This window comes from Aythya marila, assembly GCF_965140915.1.
Source record: "Aythya marila genome assembly, chromosome: 8".
In the NCBI taxonomy this organism is placed as follows: domain Eukaryota; kingdom Metazoa; phylum Chordata; class Aves; order Anseriformes; family Anatidae; genus Aythya; species Aythya marila.
Window position 1 is genome coordinate 22,979,108 of NC_139049.1, and position 25,003 is coordinate 23,004,110.

The 25,003-nt window shown below is 53.7% G+C and overlaps 2 protein-coding genes across 3 annotated transcripts in view; one reads left to right on the forward strand and one right to left on the reverse strand.

Annotated features, from left to right (window-relative positions):
* Positions 1-4,291, reverse strand: part of TESK2 (testis associated actin remodelling kinase 2) — a 75,819-nt gene extending 71,528 nt beyond the window's left edge. For both annotated transcript variants that reach the window (XM_082765683.1, XM_082765682.1), the window contains exon 1: positions 4,115-4,291. The gene's annotated coding sequence lies outside the window, so the exon portion shown is untranslated. The remainder of the gene's footprint in view (positions 1-4,114) is intronic.
* A 6,710-nt stretch (positions 4,292-11,001) lies between these two features.
* LOC309881076 (uncharacterized protein) lies at positions 11,002-24,260 on the forward strand. Its single transcript, XM_082766661.1, has 5 exons — positions 11,002-11,102; positions 19,325-19,795; positions 20,705-21,031; positions 21,182-21,348; positions 21,966-24,260. The coding sequence occupies exons 1-5, from the start codon at positions 11,039-11,041 to the stop codon at positions 22,008-22,010; spliced, it is 1,074 nt and encodes a 357-aa protein (XP_082622787.1). The 5' UTR covers positions 11,002-11,038; the 3' UTR covers positions 22,011-24,260.
* The last annotated feature ends 743 nt before the right edge of the window (positions 24,261-25,003 follow it).

Sequence of the window (25,003 nt, forward strand, 5' to 3'; positions counted from 1 at the left end):
GGTTTGCCATCTGGATTCCCCAGTAACCCGTCCCTTCAATTTCTGCCTGCTAAAGCTTGCCTTCTTTCCAGACAGCCACACGAAATCCTCGGAAATTATTAGGGTAGAGCTCCGTTTGTCCAACTTTCTGCCCAGGATTGCAGACACAGAATTAGAGGAAAATTTCAAGTGGGCACACTTCCAAGCAGGCCTCCTGTCATTTTGGCCAATTACACTAATGATCACATTCTCAGTCAAATCAACCAAGGTTTAATTGACTGTCAAATCAGTCTGAGGTACTTTAATTTACTACCTTGTATGATTAATTAAAGTGCACCGAGCAGAATGCAAGACCGACCTGCTGCAGATCTAAAGGCTGTCGGGTTTGTTTGCTTGTTCCTTAATATCAAAGTTCAGCTCAAAGATTCTCAAGCTGTGCTCTAGGACCAGTTAAGAAAGACACCGAGCACTCTTAAAAACAGTTCCCAATAAATTTTCCAGCTTCCAGACCGCTTTTTTTTGACATCCTTACCACAACAAGAATGCACCCCGCTCTGCCAAGCCAAAATGTTTTAGAAACACATTTGTCAAAACACGTACCTGCCCCGCTCATCCGCTCGGCATATTGCTGAAAAGCACAAATTTAGGTTTCATGCTCTACCACATTTTAATTTCTCCGTCTAAAAACAAACCTTGAAGCAAGAAACAACCAAACCAAGTTAGGAGTACGTTAAGACCAGTTTCTCCACTGCACGAACGCATCGGGTTTTGAGTTGCGGAACAGACTATAAACACAAACACTACCAGCATTTATTTGGTTAATGAGGGGGTTGGCTTACAAAACCAATGTCTAAGCCTGAAAACACGTAAGGATGGAAACCCCACAACAGCACATCAAGTTGTATCCCACACACCAACGCAAAATGAACAAGTGAGATACATTAGCCAGTGCTTAGCATTTCATACTGTTCCTACACATAAAAACAGATCGAGCTTCTCAGCCTCAGCAGCATCCCTTTAATGCCCCAGGGTGCAAAACAAGATCCCTCCAAAGCCATTTCAACTCATTACCAACACTTTTTTCGTCCCCAGTATCTTCACAACACGTGCATGTTTGCACTTAAAAGTCAAAGTTTCCTAAAAGATGGCCCTACCAACAACAACAGCCATTTTTAGACACAGAGGACTGTCGCTAGGCATTCAGCCTGGAAAGCCATAAATCTGGTGGATGCATGTTATTAATTTGAAAAGGTTTTCTGAAGAGCAAGATGCCAAAGCTTTGACATAAGACATTTGCCAAGAGTTAACTGTTTAAACCCATAGTCTGATGGAGTTTAAAAGCCCAGCATTACAAAACCAGGGAGGAATTATGCTGGCAAGTGCCACTCAACAACAGAGCTGGGAGGCGAGGGGGGAGAATTCCCTCTAGGAACTTGCAAACTTCAGAAAAGCTTCAAAGGATTGTAAAGAACAAAATCTTCCAGACTGAATTGACTTTGAGGTCATTAGCCTGGAGGAGAGGGGAAAAAAAGGTGCAGGGGGGGGAGCAAAACATAAGAAATCAAGCTGCATTGGTAAAGAGAGCCAAGCTCTCCACAGTTTTGTTCCTAACTGCTGTCATTCGCTGTCCTAACAGAGGGACGGTGTTTGGTTTGTCCCTACCTTGGCTTCTTGTCTTTGGGAGAAAGGTAACTTCAAATATTTACAGAAGGGCTCGTGCTGCATTTGGCCCAGCTCATCCTGATGCCGAAATCTCTTCTGACTGCTGACTGGGGGAAGTCACAGCGTCCAGCCTTAAGTCTGAGTCACAACATGACACTTGAACGTGAAAACCCCATCGTTTTCTACTTTCATTTTGGTGATATTTTGCTTTAATCGCATCTCCCCTGCTGGGGATAGTTCCTAGCTCTGACCAGCCCCCCCGCAGCACGGCCAGGGCTGGCGCTCCTCAGAGGAGACCTGCCTTAGCCCAGGGACGGCGACACCAGCCCAGAAACTGGGAGCCTGCTAAGCTGCTCCACGGTTTTGTAACACAAACAAACCTTGCAAGAGGCTGAGCTGAAACAAACAGTTCATTTATTTTGTGACTGCAGCCAAGTTTGAAACCAGAAAGAGACGAGACGTTAACTTACTGCAAAGCCTGGGCTTCGAGACCAACACCGTAGGTTTAAAAATACTCGTATAAAGCACGGGCATAAAGCCTGGCACACACTGAGAAGGCAAATAATTGGAAAACACACAAACAACAAAAAACACTCAATCCTTATGCCCACAGTAAGGAATTGCCAACAGCTTCTCGGGTCCAAACACAAAACAAAAGTGAACCCGTACAGACGGGCCTCGCAAAAATCTGTTTGTCTCCTCGCCTGGCTGCAGTCACACCAACGCACGGGCAGCGTAGTCGCAGGGTCAAACCATCACACACAGCTGCTGCTTCAAACAGACCATCTTAATATATCCTCTTTGCCTAAGAAAACATGAAAATTGCAGGACATCCCGAAAGCAGTGGCTTTCCCTACGCTTCTACGGAGCTTAGCAAAGATGCCAAGATGCAGCAGGCTGACGTTTGCTGAGCTCCTGACCAGCATAAAATAAAAAGGCTTCGATTCCCTTTAACACCTCCGTAATCAAGGAGTCTCCCCAGCCGCCCCACCAGGTTTATAGCTGAGGGCCGAGAGCTGTCTGCAGGGGTTCTCAGGGCAGGCAGGAAGCAATGCTCCGCTGTTTCGGTGCGGCCAGTGAGAAAACCCATCAGGGCAAGACACCCAGTACCATGTCTACAGCAGGTACTGGCAGCACAAACACGACAGTAACAGGGTCCCTGATAATTCATTTACGACCTTTTAGACAACAGGACATCCCAAACCTGCTGCTGAGTTACTGGAGACACCAGAGTCTGGTGGTATTTACACATCAACCTGAAGCACCTCGGGTACCGAGGGGAAATCTATAACTCACGGTTGTGAGCCACAGACCCGGAGCGTATGAAGTCAGGCTTCAAAAGCAAAGTTATTTCAAGCAAATCCCCTGCTGGTTGCAAAAGCTGTTACAGCTCTCCAGTGCAAGCACGGGGACAACCACATAAAAAAGTGGCCTAGCCACTACCAGAAATGTGTTCAACTTAAGAAAAAGTGACAGGGCCATACGAAAAGAAGCTTACTAACTAAGTCAAAAAGAGGACTTGGCAGCAGACAACAGATGGAGCCACCAGGACACAGCAGCTGATTATCAGATGTACTTACTGACAAATACACAACATGAAATGAATACGCTAAGGAGCTAATAAGGAGGAAAATAACTTTAAAAAAAATACAAATGGTGATCATTTTTGATCTGGCCTAGAAGAGCACTTTTTTTGTGCCGGGCTGCAAGACGCAAAGCTTCTGATTTTATCCTCATAGCATGGTCATTGTGCAAACGCCTGGTTCTTAGCTACAGGAAAAAAGGAAACCTGTGATGCAAGGGAACCACAAGCTTCACTCTTTCCTGCAGTAGGCACAGAAGCAACATCCCCCTCCCTCAGCCCTGCGTTTCTTCCGTGCAGTTGCAAAGTCGCCTGCATAAAGAATCACGATGGCTGAAGCGCCGTCCTGCACAAGTCCAGGAGCGAGACTTTCACCGGCCTGTCAGAGCACGGCATGCACCAATAACTCCCAGATCTGGTGACTAAATTGCCACCCTGACGAGTAACCCACTGGGCACACCGGAGCTCCTCATAAAACACCTTATCGCAGGCTGTAAATTCCAGCGCCTGTGAACCCCCTGGAACCACGCACCCGGTGGTTTTGCAGCCCGCGAAGCCACCCCACGGCCCCGACCACCACCAGAAGCTGAGCTGGGAAGAAATTATTCCAGCTGGAGCGTGCAGGCTGCTCAAAAGCGAGCCTAAACACGACCCGTAAGGGCTTTTAGGAGGACATAAACCTAATAAAACCCCGCGGGGTGCTCTCCAAGGGGCTGCCAGCCCCCCAGGCACCCCCTGTCAGAGGGACACCCCCTGTCACAGGGACACCCCCTCCCCCTGGGGGCCCACCCGCCGCCCGCAGACCCCCGGGCAGCTCCCCCCGAGCCCTCAGCGTCCCCTCACGGCTCCTGACGCCCGGGGTCAGGCCTCCCCCCGCCCCCCGGCCGTTACCTGAGCAGCGGCGGCGGCGCCAGCGGGGCCTGCGGCCGGCGGGGGCTGTCATGGCGGCCTGCCCGGCTCCTCAGCGGCCCGCCGAGGGGAGGCGAGGGGGCCCCATGTGAGGAGCGAGCCCGGCTGCGGGGCGCGGGGGCCGCGGAGCGTCGCGGCTCCTCCCTCTGCGTCCGCCTCCGCCGCCGCCGCCACCGCCACTGAGCCGCCCCCGGAGGCGGGGCGGCACCCCGACACCCACCGCCCTCCCCTGTAGCCAATCGGAGCCCGGAGAGGGTTGATGGACGGCGGGGTGTGGCCAATGGAGGAGGGGAAGGCAGGCGCGGAGGGGTTCGCAGGTAATCCACGTGAGTGCTCTTTTCTAATTGGCTAAGGGGCGCTTGAGTGGCAGGTACCTCAACCAACGGGAGCAGGGACAACAACTCCCAGGACGATAGCAGGAGCCAGCGGCAGGAAAGAGAGAGGGGCGTTGCTAAGGGCGCTACGCTCTCATTGGCCAGCCCCTGTGGGCGGGTTATAAATAAGAGAGCTAGCCAGTAAGAGCGCGGCGCACGTTCTGACGGGCGGGCAGGAGAGCCAATCCCCGCGTGTTTATAGGGAGCGGTGGGCGTGAAGCTGTCAGCGGGCCCAGGTGCTCATGGAGGCCCCACGGCCTGGGCACGGCCCCCCCCCCCCCATTGCCCTAGCGCCTCACGGCCCCCTCCTGCCCCGGCCTTTAACCAAAACTGATGTTTTTTTTTGTTTGTTTGTTTGTTTTGTTTTGTTTTGTTTTGTTTGTTTGTTTGTTTGTTTTTGTTTTTTTTTCCCTTACCTCATTCTTGGCAATATCTGAGCTACTTTTACTGAAACTCAACAAATAAAAAATAAAGTAAATTAAAAAGTTCGTCTGTTGTAGAGTCTTGTATTCAAACAAAAAGAATCCCAAACAATTACAAGTGGAGGAGCTATAACCAAAAGGGTTCTCAGACAAGAACGCGCTGCTCACCCTTCCCATATTAAAAATAAGTTCTATTTTCCCCCTATCCATCATTAATTTTGCATCTAAACTTTTCAGCTTGATCCAAAACACACTTGGGGGACTTTGGTGTTGGAAACATCGGCACCGGCTCTAGAGATAACAGTGAACAGAGTCTTGCCCTTGCAGCTGGGATAAAATCCCGAACCTGCAATTTATTGACTGAATTCAGTCTTTGAATTTCACACAAGTTTACAGTAAGATGTTCTACATAAATTTAACTAAAAAAAAAAAAAAAAAAAAAAAAAAAAGTAATAAATTCTGTACAGGTAACAGATTAACAGTGGTTTGCGTGGAAAAAAAAGTAGCTTTTTTTTTTTAATTTATTTAATTTTCCTTCTGGATTTCCCATGCAGTGATTTTCCCACACTCACGAATGCTAAATAACAAGTATTTGCAAACATCTATTCTAATGGCAGCTTGAGCACAGGGTGCAGTGAAGCTTTTGTAATTAAGCCATTAAACAGTGATCAGCATACCCACCGTATTTTAATCTGTGACTGAACAGGTGGAACTACTCGGATCAGTCTGTATCTTCTGCTAGGACTTATTTTTTAGAGTTAAATTTCTGCACTTCACATGGTGCTGGGATTTGTCCAAGCGAGTTGAAAAGACTTTACAGGGCAAGCACTGAAACATCTCAGTCTCCGTGGCCATTCTCTAAATGACTGCAGGGATCCCTGCTGCTCTGTGCCCTGTTTAAGTGTCGGTGCCCTCCAGTTTCACCTCACTGTGCCCCTAGTCCCGGCTGCGTTGGAAGCTATTAGTCAGCTGCAAGATGACATCTGGTGGCAGGTTTTGATTACTTCTCCTTTTGGGATCTAATCCCAGAACTAAAGCAAATGAATTATCTTTCCCCAGTTCCCTGTCATAAATATCACCTTTTTTCTGCTTTCCAGGCAAGATATTAGTGGCTTCTGTTTTTGGTCTACAAATGTCTTATTGGTAATAACCAGGAATAAGCATTTATCCCATGGGCTGGTGCAAAGTAGCAGCATTAATATATGCCAGTGTGATTCAGTAAAGTTAAATCACAACTGGAAACACACAACACTGCATGAGATCCTGTGATTTATATCACAAACAATCCATGTTTTGAGAAGGCCTGGGAGATGGGATAGTCTTATGAACACTGCTACCACCTTATCTCAAAGGCAAGGCTTGTGTTTTGAAAGCACAAAAGAATGGGTTTTGCTGATGACCACACGTGCACGTACAGCAACCGCAGAAACTTTGTCTAAGGAAGTCCCCCGTCCTTCCTTGCAGCCGGCAGAAATACCCAACAAATCCATGGCCTCAATATCTGCAGAAGATGGGTGGCTTTTTTAGTCTCCTTCTGTTTCCTGGAGAGAGAAAAATGAACACCGTATTAAAAGACACTTCAAAGAGATATATCAAAGGAAAAGTCTTGCGGATGTCGCGGTGTACTTCGATCTAGTGATCTCCCTCTTGCATCGAAGGGTCTCGCAGCCTGGGAACAGGGCAGGGAGCTCAGCTCGGAGCAGGTATTCCTCCCTCCTCCCCCTGCCCTGGGCTGGCTGCCCCACGCAAAGATCAGCTACGCCAAAAAGCAGGTCTGTGGCTTGCGGTCTGCTCCACCGCTTTCTCGGTCTGACTCTCCCTCAGACAGATCACTTTGGCTTTATAAATACAACCGGTCTGGCAAAAGAACAGCCAAGGATTTTACTGCCACTCACAGGGTGGCAATAAAATCAGGCACCAGATGTGGATGAGATCACGGGAGGGGGAATTCCCTTCCACTGGGCTTTGGAAATGCCCCGGAGGCGGAGAAGTTTGGGAGGTTTCTCCTTCCCAAGGAGAAAGATGCTGCAATGAAGCCACACAAGTTTGCTTCCACGACAGCAGAGCAAGTGTTGTCCCCAGCAGGGAGGTTTTGTGGGGGCCAAAATTAAAAAGCGTTGAGCAAAGGGGGCTGCCTTTCTACCTTCCCAGGGGAACTAGGTAGTGGGTAACTTCACAGCACTGTGATGAGAGCAGGCATTTTAGTGACTTAACCCATGAAGTATTTTATGTGATGAAGCCCATCAAGCAAAAACATCCTCTTTAGACACCAGGATAAATCTGAAGTCATTTCATGGGAGCCAGGCAAGAGAGTCCCAGAGGGACTGCCTGGAATTTGCCCCTTGCCTAATGTCAACACTGTCCCTTTTCCTGCCCTGTGCTAGGCGGACATTTCATGGGATAGCTGCAAGTAAGGATCCCTGTAGGCTCACAGTCACAAGCCAAACCCCTGAGATTTCAAAAAGCATCCCAACAGGCTGCCCTGCAGGAGCATCCTCCCACCCCTGCCTGCCTTGCAGATGGCCTTTGCAGACCAAGGTGAGGGTCGTTCACGGATGAGAGAGCATTTCCCACTGCTCCGAGCAGGGCAGCATGCGGCAGGGAATGTGTTTGGACCATGTGCTCCTCACCATGTCCCAGCCACCCTCCCAGCTACAGGGAGGGCTCTGTGGGGCTGCTTGCACGCTGCGTCCTACACCAGGATTTAAATGTGTGGTAAAGAGTACAGTGATGCTGTCCCACCACCGATGAGGACAAGGCAACCAGCACATCCTCATGTACAAAGCCATGCTGCAGCATCCCCTGTCAGAGCATCCTCCACTCTCCTCTTCCACAAAGCTGGGCAAGCCAGCACTGGAGGCTGAGAACAGCATGAGGAACCAAAGAGAGCTCGTTTTGGGACAGATGGGTACTCCCGGCTAGGCAGCTGCCATGCTGTGACCGGTGCTGCAGCCTCGTCCTCCCAGCCTGCTCGTCGTGGCCATCTGCTGCCTTGGCTGGGGCTCAGGGCCCGTCACGCTGCCATGGTGCCATAGCAGGGCTCCAGCCAAGCTGCTGGTGGTGCTGAGGTTATGGAGTGGTGCCAAGCTGGATGGCTACAAGGATGTGCAAGCAATGGGGTGGTGGGACAGGGCTGACCCTGCGCCTGGGAGAGCCTTTGCTCTCCAATCTACTTTTTTTGTACCCACTTTGCTTTCCCCTTCTTCCTCCGCCAGGGTACGGAGCAGCGCAGAGCCCTCGGAGAGGAGCTGAGTCAGGACAGATGCGCAGGGGAAGGACGACAAACTCCCAGCCTTGAAGGCAGTTCACTGCCTGTGTCACTGCTATTAAAAATAGACGAATGGCAGCGCTCTGTGCAGCGGAGGAGTGGCAGAGGAGATGTACTCTCCTGGGCCGCCGAGCAAATGCTCCTTCTGTCTGCCTGCGAGTCACCCAGCAGCATCTTCTGCTCTGGCAAATCCTTTTATTTTTTTTTTCTTCTCTCTGACTCATGAGATTTAATTTTCTTTTGATAAAAAAATGGTTTTAATGTTTCAGGCTTGGAGACGGGGAGTGACTCACCTCGGCTTCTCTCTTCTGCACCAGGCAGTCAGCTCCCAGTGAGCTGAAACCCCTTCCCTTGAGGGTCATTTCCTTTTGGGAGCAGCTCCTCTCAGCCCCTCAGCATTTCTGGAGCAGGGAGCAGCTTTCTGGGGCTGCTGCTCTTGTCCCTCTACCCCAGCCCAACACCGATCATGCCCAACCATCCCAAAAAATCAGGTTTGCCAGGTGACACAGGGCAAGGCCAGTATAAGATATGCACCATTAGTGCCCCACAGAGACCCAGCACCAAGCTGGTGCCTCTCTCCTGGACCAGCATCCCCCCTCCTCCTCCCCGTGCCCTTTACTCCCACTATTTTGTACTCACTTATTTTCTGTAACCCTCTTCTTTTTACTAAATGAAGATAATCAGCGCTACCATCCCTGGCCTGCTCCCTGCCTTGGCCGCCAGCCAGAAGCGAAAGGACAGGAACTAAATAAAGCCTCTGCAAAGAGAGTGAGACAGGGTCAGAAATCAGCGCTGTGGGTTTTTAGCGTGAAACTTTCATTCAGGAATTATTCCAAGTCCTCGGCTCTCTTTGCTACTCAGACCTGGCTGCTCTGTGTGCTGATCAGGTTTGCAGGAGTGGTTTTGATCCTTGAGAACACCCCAGAGGACTCACCCTGAGCAAACCACAGCCCCTGCATGAGCCACGCGGGCACAGGGGCTGCCACCCACTGTCCGAGGGGAATATTTCTCTCTGTCCATGAGAAATCAGCAGTGCCCCAGCAGGACATTATGAAGTGCTCCCTCGTTTTGTTCCCCTCTCTGCGGTGGGGAAGGCATCACGCCGACACTGACACATTTCTGCTCCCAGCCGCCCCATCCCTGCTATGGGGAGCCCAAGGTGTCTCATTAATGCGTTAATCATAACCCTAATGAGGAGAGCCGAGATCAGCTAAAGTAATAGCATTGGCCTGCAGGGGGGCTCATCTGCACGGGTTTATCATGCTGCTCACCAACCCCTTTGGGGAACACCAGCCCAGCTCTCCTTGTCACCCAGCTGCTGAAAATCCCCTGTGCCACAGACACACGCTTAATTAAAGCGGAGGGACCCGTAACCTTGACGACTGAGAGCCGCTGTCTAGAAGCCAGCTGAGGCAGATATAGCTTCGGTGTCTCTGGAGAGAGAGCAGAGAAGTGACATGAGTCAGAAGCACGCGGGCGTTGGGCTGCATGGGTCACATCCAGCCCAGGTCCCCAGGGTGCGCACCATGAGGAGCGGAGGTGCCCCGGCCCCGCGCATGGGGCTGGGTGGTGCCAGGCAGCAGAAGGCTCCTACAACTGTCCAAAATGTTGTAAATGCCCTTCAAATAATTCCCCTGAAGGGCTGGGAAGTTTGTAAAGGCCTCGTTACTTCTGCCTTAATGGGATGCCAGAAGTCAGTGGCAGTAAGAGGTTAGAAACACATTTCCAAGAAGGGGGGGGAGATTTCATGGGGTTTTTGAAAGCGCCCATAGAAGACGACGATCAGCTCTGCTCCAGCACAGTCAGATCACCCCAGCAATCTTCTGCCTGCCCCAGAAACACGGGCAGAGCTACCTAGAAGCTGTGTTGGAGGAAGGTGAGTGCTGGAGGAACAAAACGACCCATTTCCACCTTGCACACTGTGCTGCTGGCACCGGTACCAGGGTGGAGGAAAGGACCCGGAGCCCCCCCTCTGCCAAAGTAGCCCAAGAAAGGTTCAGCAAGGGATGTACCATGGCCAAAAGGCACCTTCCCAAATCAGAGAAGCCCAAAACCTTCCTTACTAGTTTCTGTGAGCACTGACAGGCAGGATGGGAGGGCTTGAACCAGCTGGGCTGGAGAGGAAGCAGAGTGGCCAAGGGATTTGCAGGGGGATTTTTGGTCCTTCCAGAAAACAGCCCAGGCTGCAGGGCGCCTCCCCACAACCAGCTTCGTACTGGGGCTGCTTCTCCAGAAATGCCAACCAGATGAATGCCACCAGACTTTCTAAAAGGAAGGCAAAGGCTGACCCAGCTGCTGTCTGGGTTTGTGCTCAGGCTGGGATTTCCTTCACCCAGCAAATATCTGGGGAAAGGGCCTGGCCTTTGCAGTGCCCAGACCCCAAGAGGGGTGGGACAGGGCTGCGGGATGCCCTGAGGAACCACTCGTGGCACCCCCACTGCCACCCAGGGCAGCATCCAGGGGCACCTGGGGCACCCCGCTCCCAGCCCAGGGACCCCAAAGTGGCACAGGGCCCCCAGGGGGATGCTGCCCATACATCAGAAGCAGGGGTGCTGGGCTCAACCGGAGGTACCAGAGGGGATGTGGGACCAGAAGGGGGGATGCTGAGGAGGGACCGAACCGGGGACGGGTAGGGGAACACGGGACAGGGCAGGGGATGCCCGGGACGGGGACAACCGGGGATGCCAGGACCCAAACGGGGCCGGTCCGGGGGTGGGGTGGGTGTCAGCATCCCCCCTCCCCGCACAGCCACGACCGGGGCCGCCCCGCTTACCGGCCCGCCCCGCTCCCGCCCCGCTCCCGCCCCGGTGCCGCCGGCGGAGGCAGCGCGGCTCGGCCCAGCATGGAGGGGACGCGGGGCGCCCTGCTCCGCCTGGCCGCCTGCTGCCTGCTCTGCGCCCTGCCAGGTACCGGGGGCGGCCACCGGGCCGGGGGGGCACCGGGATGGGGGGAGAAATCAACGGGGAGGAGGAGGGGGGGGCCCGCCGGGCTCGCAGCACCGGGGGAGTTGGGGGGCGCCGTCGGGGTTGGGGGCTCCGCAGCTCGCAGCCGGGACCCCGCGAGGCGCGCCCCGAAATTTGGGCAAAGCCCGAGAGCTGCGGGGGGCGAGGAGGGGGTCCCCGGGGGTCGCCCCGAGGAGCCGAGCTCCGGTCCCCGGTCCGAGCCTCGGAGCTGGCACCGAGGGGACCGGGGACAAAGCGGGAGGGGAGGTGGCGGCGACCACCGGAGCCGCATGGGGGGAGCGCCGCCGGTAGCCCGAGGAGCCCCCCAGTAGCCCGAGCCCCCCCCGCGGTAGCCCCGTCCCCACGTGGGCTCGCAGCGTCGCGCTGGCGGCCACGCGGCGGGGCAGGGGCAGGGGCAGGGGCTGGAGCCGTCGCCATCCCCCTGGCCGTGGCAGTGACAAAGCGGGGGGGGGGGCTCGGCGAGCAAGCGTGGTCCTTCTGCTTGGCTGCTAAGAGAAAAGGAAAAAGAAAAAAGAAAAGGAAAAAGAAAAGAAAAGAAAAAAAAAAACTCGGCCAGACCCCGATCGGGTCACAGCGCGGCAAAGGGCAGCAGTTGGGGAGGAAGGGATGAGATTTTTTTGGGTGCTTTTTTGCCTCTAACAACGGCTGCTGGGAGCCCCCCGTGGGTGCCCGGCGCTGGGAGCTGCTGAGGTTTTTGAGCTCGGGCTGAGGTTTGGCGCCCCGGATGCGGTTTGTCTGGGTTTGAGGCTGAGCACGGTGAAGCGGTCCCGAAGCAGACCCCATTCTGCTGGGAAAGCCCTGGATAAAGCCACGCTGCCCGTATGAGGGTGGCTGTGCCCTTACGGGGTGTAGCAGTGCAGGAGCTCGGGGCTGCTGCTGCCTGCGCTGGCCCCATCGCGCACGCCGGGGTACCCCAGGGAGCTGCTTTCCTCTGCTGGCTCGTGGGAGCCCTCCCGCTGCAACGTCCAAGACTCAAAGTGCTGGGACGTGCCAGAATTAACATTGTGCTGGACTTTTCCTGGGTTGTTTCGTGCCTAACGTCCTAGTCCCAGTCCCAGAGTCCCTTTGTGGCCTCAGGAAATGGCACCTATGCGGCTGGCCTGGCCCTCGTCCTCGCAGCTTTTGGATCTGCCAGCTAGTCCCGGCCTCAGTGAGAGAGCAAATATTTTGTGAAATAGATGGCACGGAAGAGCTGCCACCAGTAACGAAAACCACATGGCAAGCTCAGTCCTGAACGAGACAGCAGAGAATCCCCACAGGACAGCGATGGTGGAAGGGGGGCACCCTGAGCTTGGCCCCAAAGCCAACAGCCACCCCACAAGCCTGCCCCAAACCAGGCACCCAGAAGGGTCCCTGCCCTGCTCCCGGTGCCGATCCTCTTTGCCCCCCCTCCGGCCGCGTTTGCCGTGGGGCCAGGCAGGGGCTGGTGCTGCTGTGTCCCCGTGCTCTGCCCACCCCAGCTCTCAATGCAGCCTTTCTTCGCTGCCTGCGGAAATCCACTTCCTCCAGCACCATTAGCCTTAAAAATAACCCCCCCGGCGTAGTTTTGGGCTGCCTCCCCTCTCCGTGCTGAGCTGCCTTGCAAGCAGAGGGGACACTTGTGGGTGCCTGGGGTTGTGCAGGCAGGCAACATGCCCCGCAGACGTGCCATGGGTGCCACTTACACACTCGCTCTCTTCTCCCTGTCCATCAGGACCCTGATGGCACGTGCTTGAAGCACTCGCCTCCTGCAGCTCCCTTGGCCCCATCCCTCCACGCCAAGAGGGGCTGGGAAGAGCCCAAGGATGGACACAGTCACTGCTGGGGTTTCTATGGGGCTGCCACGCTCTGTAGGGCAGCTCGTGTAAGGTCTGGAGGCCGAGCAGCCCTGCAGGCTCTCCCCCAGCTCATAGCACACTGTCTAGGCTCCCTGCTGACATGGGGCTGCTAGTAAGGCAACCGGCTAATTAATTTTCTCCTAATGACATGAGTGCTTCCTCCACTGCAGCTGTGGCTCCTGAAGTAATCAGGGCCGGGGCCGGCTGATGCCAGATCTCCCTGCTGTTGCTGTGTTTATTGGGGTCTGCAGCCCCAGACAAGGCCAGTCCTGGGCAAAGGCGTCTTTATCACAGCTCAGTCCTCGTCCTCGGGTACGGAGCAGCCGGTGTGGGAGCCTCCCGGGCACCTTCCTGCCCAGCAGGGCGCTTTGTAGCTGCATGCGGCCAGTGGAAAATAACCGGCTGAGGAGATGGTGGTGGCCAAGCAAAGCCACGACTTGCACCTCCCCGGCACAGGCTCCGGCACTGCTGCGTGCCCTGGGCATGTCTGTGCCGTGGGTTTTTTTTTTGGCTTTTCCTGGTATTGAAGAACTCGCGCTTGGCATTTTTGTTGCTCTTCCCAGGCCTGCTCATCCCTGCTCTCGCGGCTTTCCCATCCCTGCTGTGCCACCGTGGTCCGGTGTCCCCCATCCCAAATGCAGTGCCACCAAACAAGGCGGTAGCACCAGCAGGCTCTTGCCTCCCCTTTTTGCTCCCCAGGGGCTCACACCTCAGGCCCGGCATCTGCAGATGCCCTGGGGAAGCATCCTCCTGCCTGCCCGGGCAGGTCGGGCGCTGAGCTGTCCTTCCCCGGCGCCGCGCTCGCTCAGCACCCTGTATCTAATCTGCGCCCCGTCTCGTGCTCAGCTCGAGGCCTTCTGCCTATCGGGCTGGAAGGAGCTTCTCGGTCAGGAGACCTGGTTTCTATTCCTGTCCCTTACACCACAGCCCTCGTTTTGCAACGTGCCTGGCCTGGCCAGCTTCCAGAGCCGCGCCGGGCGCTCGGCACCTCTAGCTCGGCTCCCTCGCTTCTGCTGCCTGCCCAACAGGGCACGGCACGGCTCAGCTCACAGGGTGGTGTGAATTAACTTGTGCTGTGCAAGGGCACTTCTGTGGTCACCAAATGGGCTGCATGGACGGATCTGTCCCTGCGCCCCATGCCTGGCCTCCCTGCAGCACCCGGAGCCTGTTTGGCCCCTCTCTGCTGTGACACAGACGGGGACAGTCCCGGCATCAGCCCTGGTTGGGATCCTGCTGGAACCCACTGCAAATTCAGCCTGGTGGCATCCCACCTCCACCGAGGTCCTGTGAGGGATCAAAGTGGGACCAAGTGTACAAAGCAGCTGCCCTTTGCCCTGGGTCTGTGTCCGTGAGCCTCGAGTTGCCATGGGGAGGGTGTTTGCTCTGCAGCATCCCTGGGCGCATCCGGCACCCACCCCAAGGGCTCCCGCCACCTCTGCCACCCGGGTTCCTTAATTCGGGGCTCTGAGGTCAGGCTGGGCTGCTATCTGATCAGCACGCACCCTGGCTCTGCTTTTAAATGAAATTAAGAGCCTTGGGTTTAAATCCCACTTAGATGGCTTTACGTGCATTTATGCTTAAGCTCCTGCTCCTTGAAGAGGTTGTTTAATTACCGTTGGTTGGTAACCATAAAGATGTAATAACTGGCAACAAAAGATAATTTCTGCGCTTAATGGAGTACTTTGCTAAGCAAGAAGATATAATTGCTTAAATACATATAGGTTACAGCTTGGGCTGTTACTCTTTAAATGTTATCTTAATTTTGCATTTCACTATATCGTTTGTGACCTGAGCTGTTACGCTGAAGTGGAAACTGGATTCAGTTAGTGCACAAAAATAGCATTTTGGAAGGGTTTGGGTGCCTTCTCCATGAATCAGAGCAGTGGTTTGACAGTCATTCCGGAGGAAGCTGACTCCAGTGAGCGCCACCCGCAGACAGTGACAGCCTGCGTGGGGGGATCGATTCATCAGCACCGGGGAGCCCTGCTCCCATCGGCACTTTTAGGGAAATCCTGGGTGGATCCTTTCTTATTTTTGTGCTCAGCTTTTGTCTGGGTCTCCTCTGCCCTCTCAAGGCCCTGCAGCCAGCCTGCCCCTGGCTCCCTTACCCTGCGTGACTCCTACAGCTCACCCTAGGCTCTCTGTAAGAGGGATTTTAGAAACGGCAGTAAAGCCTGTGAATTGGAGCTGGATTTATGTTGACTCTCGGGGAGCTCAGGCTGCTGTTTCTGGCTGAGAGGAGGGTGCAGAAGACACCTCTGGGATTGGGACAAGTTCGTGGATGTGCTTATCCACAGGCTGGTCCAGCTGTGGTCCCTGCTCTGTCTCGCTGCCCTGCTTTATCCCGAGAAACAAATACAAGGTGGGGTGGCTGCCGTGGCAGAGGTGAGACCTGGCTGGATGGAGGAGACATCCCCACTCTGCGTGGCTGCCCTGAGAGCAGCAGTGCCCTGTCCTGGTTGTACAGGCTCGTACAAACCTTCCCCGGCCCCTCGCTTGGCCCCAGCCCCGAAGCTCGGGCAGGGAGTGCGAAGCAGGAACAGCCCCGTCTCCTGCAGAGCTGGCTTCCTTCACTCTGGCATATTTATACCACGTCTGCTGCAGAGCTGCTGGGAGCACGGCTGATGTGTGCGGGTCCCTCAGCGTTGTGGTGTGGCCCTGGAGAGGGGCTGGAGCCGCGGGCTGATGCTCGGAGCCCTCCCTTCCCTCGCAAAGCAGGGAGCGTTTCCCACCCCTCTCCAAGACACGGGGGCTTCTTGGCTGGCTGCAGCCCTCCTCCCTCAGGGCCTCTCTCTTCCTTCGCCCCTCTCGGTTCCCAGGCAGAGGTCACTGCAGTCAGCACTATCTGATGGGAGCTGCCGCTCCGTTTCCACCAGCCCTGCCCCGATGTGGTCTGAGACCGCCGGTTCTCACCAAACACACTGAGCCCGGTGGTGAGCACAGACCCGGGGGCAGGACAGCCAGAGGACAGCCAGCCAGCCCTGTGTTAGCAGGAACCGCAGCACAGCCGAAGCAAACCTCCCCGTGGTTCCCCATCAGGGAAACAGAGATGCTGTTATTATCGGAGCTCATGCAGCTGGCTGCTTCAGTCGCGGTGCGGCTGCTGGGGCTTCGTTGTGATCCCAGGGTGACTGCGCCTTCACCAGCTGTCTTGGTGTGCTGCAGCTGTGGTGCCTTGGAGGATCCCCGGGAGGGTGAAGTGTCTGCACTAACTCCTTCCCTTCCCATCTGAGAGGAGGGCCTGGTGCCCTCGTCCGCAGGACGATGCCGCAGGCAGTGCAGCCGCAGCCTCCCTGGCATCTGGTGCAGGAAGCAGAGCTCCTCCAGGAAGATGCCAGAGTAACGAGCTCTGACCTGCATCCCTGCAAGGAACTAATAAACATCTGAAATCATCATCACTTAGCGACTGGAGCAGCAGCCACGCTGCTGGAGCTGGGGATTTGCAGAATTAGAGGGCACCGAGGATCCAGAGCAGAGCAGGGGGAACGAAGCTGTGGCATCGAACCAACAGTGTCACAAATCTTAATGCAAAACCCTGGAGGGGTATCTTTATTTTAAAACAAAACTGAAGAAAAACTCACCGGTGCTTGTGCTCTTTAGCATCCACGTGCTGACAGGCACCAAATTGCAGGTAACTTCCCCTGGTGCTTGGCTTGGTGGCTTGTGCTGGCTTTGGCTGTGCCCTTACTCTTGGAAGCTGATAGGCAGTGACGGGATCTTTTGTCCATCTTTTGTCCGTCTGTCCCTGAGTGACCAGGATTTACTCCCTGTCTTTTGTCTGTTTGTCCATCTTATGGCTCTTGCCTTGTTCCTTATCTACTCACCATCATCTCCTAATGGCTTGAGTTTTTGTGTTAGCTTGGTTTAGGCTCTCCTTTTTTTTCAGGCTCTCCTTTGTTTCCTGAACTGGTGTGCTGACTTGTGCTGGGCCCGCTGACATGCTAATCCAGGTGCCATCAACTCCTGCGGTGCTCAAAGCCCCCCGAGGGCATCCCTGCTGTCCATTCCTGTTCCATACCTGCCAATTTTAACATTTCTACTGCAATTCTCTGCATAATGGGTTTTAAATGTTGTGGTGTCACAGCAGCAGCCTGTCTGGGTGTGCTGTAGCACAAATCTTCCTGAAATGGTCCTGCTGGATTCCTGTCAGATACAGGGCTGGAGCAGTGTGTGCTCCTGGGCACCGCTTCCCTGGCAGTCACAGGCACTGGGCAGTTCTGTGAGAAGGAGCCGTGTGGCTCCTCGTGGAGGAAAGAGTTTAGGGAAATATCCCTCCCACCAGCATTTCTTGTCGCAGACAGCAGGGAGCTGTGTTACAGCAGGACCAGGGTAGTGTTAGCAGGATGAGGGGAGCTGCTTGGCCCTCAAACCCTCCTACCCCGCAGCACCTCCCAGCAGGGATGCCAGCTCCTATACAGGGCCCAGACTCATCCTCCTTCCCCCTGCTTTTCCTTTCGGAGCCAGAAAAGCAGCACAGCCATTTCAGAGTCACTTGCTCTTGTGCAAGACAGCTCTCCCCAGACCTTTTCTCTGCGTGACCCCGATCGCAGCTCGCCCACCCCATGGGAGGCCGGCCGGGGCACAGGCCAGCAATTCAAAGCAGCACGTAGCCAGGCTCGCTGCTGGCCGGGCACCTGGCCACCGCCTTTCCTGTTTACCCCGCAGCAACAGCGCAGCTCTGTGTGCGCCTCGCCACGCGGGAGCAGGTAGCCGCGTGTTTACCGAGCATCTGCCTCTGCTGCAGGGGCCTTCAGCGCTGCCCAGCTGCTCTGGGATCTCGCCTAGTTGGCAGCTCACCGAATAAGCAGTGCTGGTTTTTGGGGCTGTAAAATTGTCACATGAAGAGCTGTGATCCCAGCTCTTCTCTTTCCGGGTGTTACTATATCCTATACCTTAGCTCCATTTCACAGAGCAGCTCGCTTTGTTGTGGACAGATCCAGGCGACACCAAAAGGAGCATCACTTACACCTTCGGCCCTTCACGTTGAAGTCACCCCAACTGGGGCTCCTCTCGAGAGCCTGTTCTCTCCGAATGTGCCGAGCGGGGCCGAGCTGCTCCTGCTTCCCCCGCGGGAGCCCTCATGGGACTGGGGCCCGGGCCGGGGAAGCGCAGCTCCGTCAGGCTGCTCCTCGGTTGTGAATTCTCCAGCTGGTTGGGGTACTGCGAGAGCCTCTCTCTCTCTCTCTCTCTCGAGATGCGTTGTGTCTTTTTTTAGGGCCTGTTAAGTGCCGTAGCTGGAGAGGAGCTCTGATAACTGTGCCCGTTCTGAAGAGCTTTTAAAAACTGCTGTGGTTTTCGCAAGGCCTTTGTGCCGGAGTGGGCTGCTTTGTCGGTGGGTGAACGTCTCTTGGTTACGGCATCTGCCTCAGATGCTTCTCTGCTATGGAGAGCATGGGCACGAAGATGGATTTCCTTCAGTACCTTTATGTTCTTCTGCAGTGGTTCATCATGCCTCAGTGGCTTAGGTAGAAACACGGGACAGAAATAGCAAAAATATTGGCCATGCGATGTTCCTAAGTGGTCTGGAAAGCCCATCCTGATGTGACTATATTCCTCTGTGTGTTTTTTTTTTTTCCTGTTTACACACCTCAAAAACCCTCACAGGGCCCATGTTTGTGAACAGCAGTGTCAGAGCCTTGTGGCTTCCCTCCTCCCGCGTGCTGTCACCCCGTCTGGCGGCTGGGGATCCAGCGGGGGATTCCTGCCTGCTGCAGGGGGAGGCTGAGCAGCTCCCCAGGCCTGTGACAGCAGAACACTGCCACGCTTTATGGTGACGATGCGTTCATAAATAGCTCATGAAGGCAGCTCCCAGAGCACACCACCAGCTGCTTTACAGCTCTGTAGTACCCTTTAGCTACGCATTTTACCCTTCCCTCCAACAGCAAACCCACAACACTACTCAGATGACGAGCAATATAAGCTTTACCCTCGCCAGACACAAACTTTATAAACAATTTTCTACAATTCCTCTAGCTAGGGGAGACAGAGGATCTACTTCTACATTTTCCCCATTTGTATTTTTTCTACACCACTTCTGACTCGTCTTTACTTTCTCAATCAAATCCTCTAAAAAGGTTCAAAAGGTGCTCTGGGGCAGAAGGGGTGGAGATGGTGACCCCACAGAGCAGGAACACAGAACGGAGAGGGAGGAGGGTACAGACAGGTTCCCTGGAGCAGGGAGGCCAAGAGGGCAGAGAGGCTCTTTGAACCCCTTCCCCAGGTACAAATCTGTGCTGGATTTGGAGTTAACAAGATGGAAAGATTCAGGCCCTGATGTTCCAGTCCGTTTCTTCCTTCAGTGTGGGATCTCTGTAAAACTTCTCAGCATTTCTTAACTCTCTTCCCTAGGAGAAGGAGAGAAGGCAACAGAGACCTCGGTGACAACACCTTTTCTTAGCACCACGCCAACCTCTCATCAGCTCAGGGAAACCTCTGACCTCAATCCAGACACTACTGCTGTTCCAGAGACAAGCTTGGGGATAAACGTGACTGCTGCAACGCTCAACGTCACGGGAGCCCACAGTGCAGAGGTGGAAGATGCCTCCACCTCTGCCACCACCGTGGCAGGCACTGAGGCAGAGAGACTGCAGCCTTCTGCTACTGCCAGCCCCACAGACATCCCGGTTACACAACGTGAGCACCACAATGTGAGCTCATCAGATAACAGCAGCACTGAAATCCCCTCCCCTGCCCCGACAGCCAGCAGCACTCTGGAAGAAAATCAGCCCGACCGTGAAGTGACGGAGCCTTTCAGCACAACCGAAGAAATGGATGATGCCAGCAGTGCGACCCCAACAACTCCTCTGAACAGCGTGCTCGGTGAGGTTTTGCCTTTCCTGGCTGTGCAGAAAGTCCTGCCCCAAGGGTGCACAAACCGGGAACTTAGGGTGCTGAACGTCCTTCTGCTTCTGTGAACTCTGGTGGGAACCGGAGAGGGGGGCAGAATTGGGAAGAGCCATTAGGCCTGTCCCGTTCAGTGGGACTGACCTGCAGAGGTGCTGTGAGTTCAGCATCCTCCTCGCAAACCCCATTACTTGTGGTATTAATTCTGTTGGCTGCTTGCTGATGAGGATGTTGATGGTGTGCAGGGAAGGCCTTTGTATACCTCATCCTGACCAATGCACTTCAGCAGTGCTCCTCAGCTGGGCTCTGAGGGGCTGGGATCCCATTCCCAGCCACTTTGGGATTGTCACCCCCCTGATGCATGGCACATTGACCATTGATTCGCGTGGTGTTTGTGCACAAGGGTATCCTTTACCCTGGCTGTGTCCCGGGGTCCTGCTGCTCTGTGACACAGCCTCAGGGGATGCTGCTGCCCAGTTGCTGGGCAGCCCCTTTGTGCTCCCCATAAGGAGGGAGGACAGACATTTCCCAGTTTCTTGCTCCAGGGTGATCTCCAGCTCTGTGCAGAGCTGTTTGAGGCTTCCCTGCTTGTCCTTTGTCCGCAGAGGACAGGACTAGCGGGGCCAGCTGAGGTTGGCTGACATTGCAGACTGGCAAATATGAGAACCAAGAGAACTTTCTAGCACTGTGCCCCACAGTGTGGCTCTGCTGTGTCTGCACTCTGTGTCTGCTTGTTTTCTGACGGGTTATCAGAAAGCTGCTTTTCCTGTAGTCCCCATCTGCCTTCTTCACAGCCTTGCTTCTATTTTGTCCAGTCCCACAGCATTTGCACTCAATCCTTTGAAATGACCATTTGTCCCTATTTTGTTTGTCCCTATTTTGCAGCAACCACCAACAGCTCTCAGCTGGGGCCTTCAGACAGACAGACCATGGGGCCCACAGAGGCAAGGTCTGAAACCAGGCCAGGAACAAGCCCTGTGGGTGCCACAGAGGTGAGCACCATGGAGCCCAGAACCTCCTTGGCTCCCATCTCCACCTTAGGGAGCACATCCTCTGCTGCTGCCTCCGGTACCATCACCACGAGACCCGCTGTGAGCAGCTCTGCCACCAGCACAGCCGCCAGCCCCACCAGCACATCTCCTCTGGAGCATCCGTTAGAGCCCATGCATGAGAAGGCTTCTGTGTTGGATGTTGGTGATGATGAAAACCCAGGTAAATGCTCTGCTTTTGTCCCTGCTCTCACAAAACATGGCAAAGGGTTGGGCGTACCTCAATTTTCCTCTCAGTCGCACCGAGAGAGGGCTTTGCTACTCCAGCCGGCGAAGGCTTTCCTGTGGCCTCATTCCCTTGGTGTCCTTGCAGAGCTACCGAGTTCTCCTTTGGCTGACACGACGAGGGCCGATCCCTTGGTGATCGCAGTCATCTCCGTCTTCATCGTCATGGTGGGCATCCTCGGCCTGGTGGGCTTCCTGCGGTACCGCCAGCACAACAGCCGCATGGAGTTCCGGCGCCTCCAGGACCTCCCCATGGTGAGTGGGCTGACACGGGCTGGCTTCATACCAGCTTTTGTCTTCTTTGCAGTTCCCCTTTTACGTTATTAGCAATGTTTTGGGGTGTTTGGGGGAAGGATGGATGCTGATCGCAACCCCTGCTCCCTCGTAGGTCCCTCTCCTTCCCAGCGGGGTTTGCTTTGAGGTGACAAGTCTCAAGGGTGACAGCTAAAGAAGCCGTCTGCCTTCCCCTCGCTCTGAAGGGGAACAGCAAGAGGTTAAATGGAGAGAGGAAGGGGAGCACCATGCAAACTGCCCCTCAAACACCTTCCTAGCCTCTTCTCCTGTATTCTGATATATTTGCCTTGTGACCGTGACAAAGCAGGCTCTGTGCTCTGTTCCAGGGGTGGGACAGGCTCACTGCTGCTGTCCTGCAGCTAGCAAGCAAGCTGATGCTGGCACAGCCTGAGTGGAGCTCTGCACAGCCAGGGTTTTCTACATCCTCCACCTGCACGCACCTCTTCTCTCCCAGAGCCTCATTAAAAGGGAAGAGGGACTGCCCAAAGATCCAGGACCTGCACAGGGACAATATTTGTGGTGTTGGCTGGGGCTCTGTGCCATCACGCAGGCTAAAACACGCTCTTCTCTGCTTCCAGGATGACATGATGGAGGACACTCCCCTCTCACTCTACAGCTACTAGGCACCCAGGCTGTCCTCCGCCTGGCAGGCTGAACTTCCCAGAGGAGAAGGCCTTGAGGACTTGGTCCCAGACAATCTGCTGACGAATGAGGGGGCTCTGACTTGCACACAAATGAAAGAATTTTGGTTTCTTGTTTTTTTGTTTTTGTTTTTTTCAGGCGGCTTTTGGTTTTAGATGTTTTAAATAGTTCGTTGTTGAAGTTTTTATGTCGGGAATCAGAGCCCAGGTCTGGCTTATTCCTCCAGGCTCTCCTCAAAAAGATGCCCCAAAGGGGTGCCTCCTCCTTTGCGTGGGGTGACCGATTAGCCACGACAACTCTGACCATCACATTCTGCGTGGAGTCCTTCTGTCCGTCTTCGCAGCTGCTGCTTTCAAAGGAGATGGACAAGTGATCCACGCAAAAGCTGTTACACTGATGGGGTCAGCAAAGTGCTAGCAAAGGAGACTGCTGTTTTCTGAGGGATCCAGGGATGAGAAGATCAGTTCTCCTAGGCTCCCTCTTGTTCTGTGTTTTTAAGTATTTTTTTTCCTTGCACTTTTTTTTGCTCCTGTTTCAGCTTTAGTCCCAGGCTTGACACTGCACATCCTGAAACACCTGCTGGGAGGGTGACAGACTGCTCTGCTTCCTTCTTACGTGCATACCTTTTCTCTTCAAGGGAAAACAGTCGTGTGGCCACTAGAGAAGCCCCCTCGCTATCCATGTTGCTTTAAAGTTGCTGGAAGGAAACAAGCATGATTTTAGCTCAACAGGGCTTGACAGAACTCAGTCTGTTGCCAACTAGACACACTTAATTTGGTCTCACCAAACTTAGGAAACTGGGTCTCCCATAATTGACACTTTCAGCATACGCATAAGCTCCTTGCTCAGGCTCCGTAAGTGCTTTAGTTCACTTTCCTGTCTGGATTGACACGTGCCTTTCCTCAGGTACCTGCCATTTTGCTGCTAGCATCTGGTTTCTGAAAATGGTTGTACAAATCTAGCTCTGCACTGTCCCTCCTCTGTCAGTGCAAGGCCAAAGCTCCTTTCTTTACCTTTTACTGTTGGTTTTTGAGCCAGTTAGTGTCTTGTCATGAGGACATACATATGCTGGATGTAGGTGCCTTCCTCCCCTTCCCTTTCTAGATGTTAGGCTGATTAGATTCTGCATTTTTGCCTCAAAATATCACTGCTGTAAACTGCGAGGTTTTTAAGGTCCTCCAAGGAAACCCAGGGACCAGAGCCTGTGAGGGCAAGTCAGGATCTTCAGATGCCCTCACTTCAAAAAGACCGGATAGTGCATGACACAGAAGTATTCAAGTAACTTGTACCTGCTCCTGTTGTTTAATTCATATTTGACTGCAGGTAAAGAGAAACACACGCCTTCTCTAGAGTGTTTGAGTTTTGATTAAGGCAGTTGTTCCCTTGGGATACAGCAAGGGCTGGAAGTTCTCCACCACATTGCTCTTAGAAGCCGCTGTCTCTCCTCTCCTTTCAGTAGCAACACGTGGACCCCGCAAGGGACAGATAGGCTCACAAACAGAAGTACCTATTTTTTCCCAGTTCTGTTATTGCTTTTCTTAGCAGGGAAGGAGGAATTTGCCCATCAGCAGGGCTCAAAGGTGGAGCAGAACTGGGCTGGGTCAAATAGACGAACTGGGTAACGCAGCAGTTCCTCCTTCCCGTGGTACTACTTCCGAAGTGGCTGACAAGTGGCTGCAGTGCAGTTCAGATTCAGCTGTTGGCTTTGGCCTTGCATCTGTTTATTGTAAGGATGCCCGGTACAATAGGGAAGAACGGGTTGGTTCTCTCCTGCTATTATTGCATGAAAACTAAAGGGTAATTGTCACAGCTCCAAAGCTTTTGTATTGAGCATTGTCTGCACAGAGCAATCTCCCTAGCTACAGACTTGTTTCCCCTGCCGGAGGGCAGGGTGCTACTGGTTTTTCGCACAAAGAGAGGCAAGTTAGTGGTGGAAAACAGAACTCCATCCTGGCTGGAACTGGCGCAGGCTGGCGTAGCTGGAAAGTGTCTCTGCACAAAACCAAAAGGGCAGGGGCTGGCTGTTCTGGTTTCCCACACCTTGCTGTCCAGGGGAAAGGGGTGAGGAAGAAAACTCGCCCAACACCAAAGTGCAACTTTCTTTGTAAAATATGTTTATAGTGGATTTTTTTTTTCTGCAATAAAGTTACAAATGCCAAAGGTGCCCATGGTTCTCATATTTTCATCTGGTCAAATTAGATGTAATCAGTTTTAGAGGGAGACACTAGGCCAAATAATCTAACATATGCACTTTCAGACTGTCCCTTGCCTCTGCTTGAAGCTACCCTTATTGTCATCTGTTGTCAACTGCAACCCCAAGCTCTATTTACAGAAATATTTTCAAAGCCAGTCTAATCCAAGCCTAAGTAGCATCATCTGTCATGCTTCTTTCTATAGTACAGAAATCAAAGCAAACTGAAATGAACATCTTATTTAGCTTCCTAGCAGTCGGAGCCCCTTGGAAACTCAGCCCCCCAGGGAGGCAAGGGCTCAGGATTGGCTTCAAAAGTCCTGATCTTGCTGCAGGATTGACAAGAGTCCCTCCCCAGCTAATAGTCTACTATAACTGTTAGAGTAATTGTGCAAAATCATCCAGCTTGTGCCACAGACTCTGCTACGGGAGCTTCTCCTGGAAGAGCAAAATATAGTATGTAAAAATACTTGGTCATTGGGCTTACGTGGTTTCTCAAAGAGTTCCCATAGCAAATCTAGAAAAGCAAAGCCCTGGAAGATCTAGAGGATGTGGAGAGACAACAAACACTTCTTAGGTCAGCAGAGTGCATGCTGAGTAATCTGAATAGGCTCGGGGCTGAACGCCCAAGCCTGCAGAGATTTCAGTACTGTCCCAACGATACAGCCCTACAGAACAGAAGTAAGTAACGGAACAAACATGCTACAACTAAACCAGTCTTTTCAAGTCTGAAGTCAGCATTATGCTTGTGGTTTATGCTGGAGTTTCCTCTGTTCTGCCTAT

What these genes read in the sequence shown, in the direction of transcription:
- LOC309881076 (XM_082766661.1), top strand. Translation starts at nt 11,039, where the DNA reads ATGGAGGGGACGCGGGGCGCCCTGCTCCGCCTGGCCGCCTGCTGCCTG. An exon ending in TCCTCTGAACAGCGTGCTCG is followed by an intron (nt 19,796 to 20,704) that starts GTGAGGTTTTGC and finishes CCTATTTTGCAG; the next exon opens with CAACCACCAACAGCTCTCAG. An exon ending in TGGTGATGATGAAAACCCAG is followed by an intron (nt 21,032 to 21,181) that starts GTAAATGCTCTG and finishes GTGTCCTTGCAG; the next exon opens with AGCTACCGAGTTCTCCTTTG.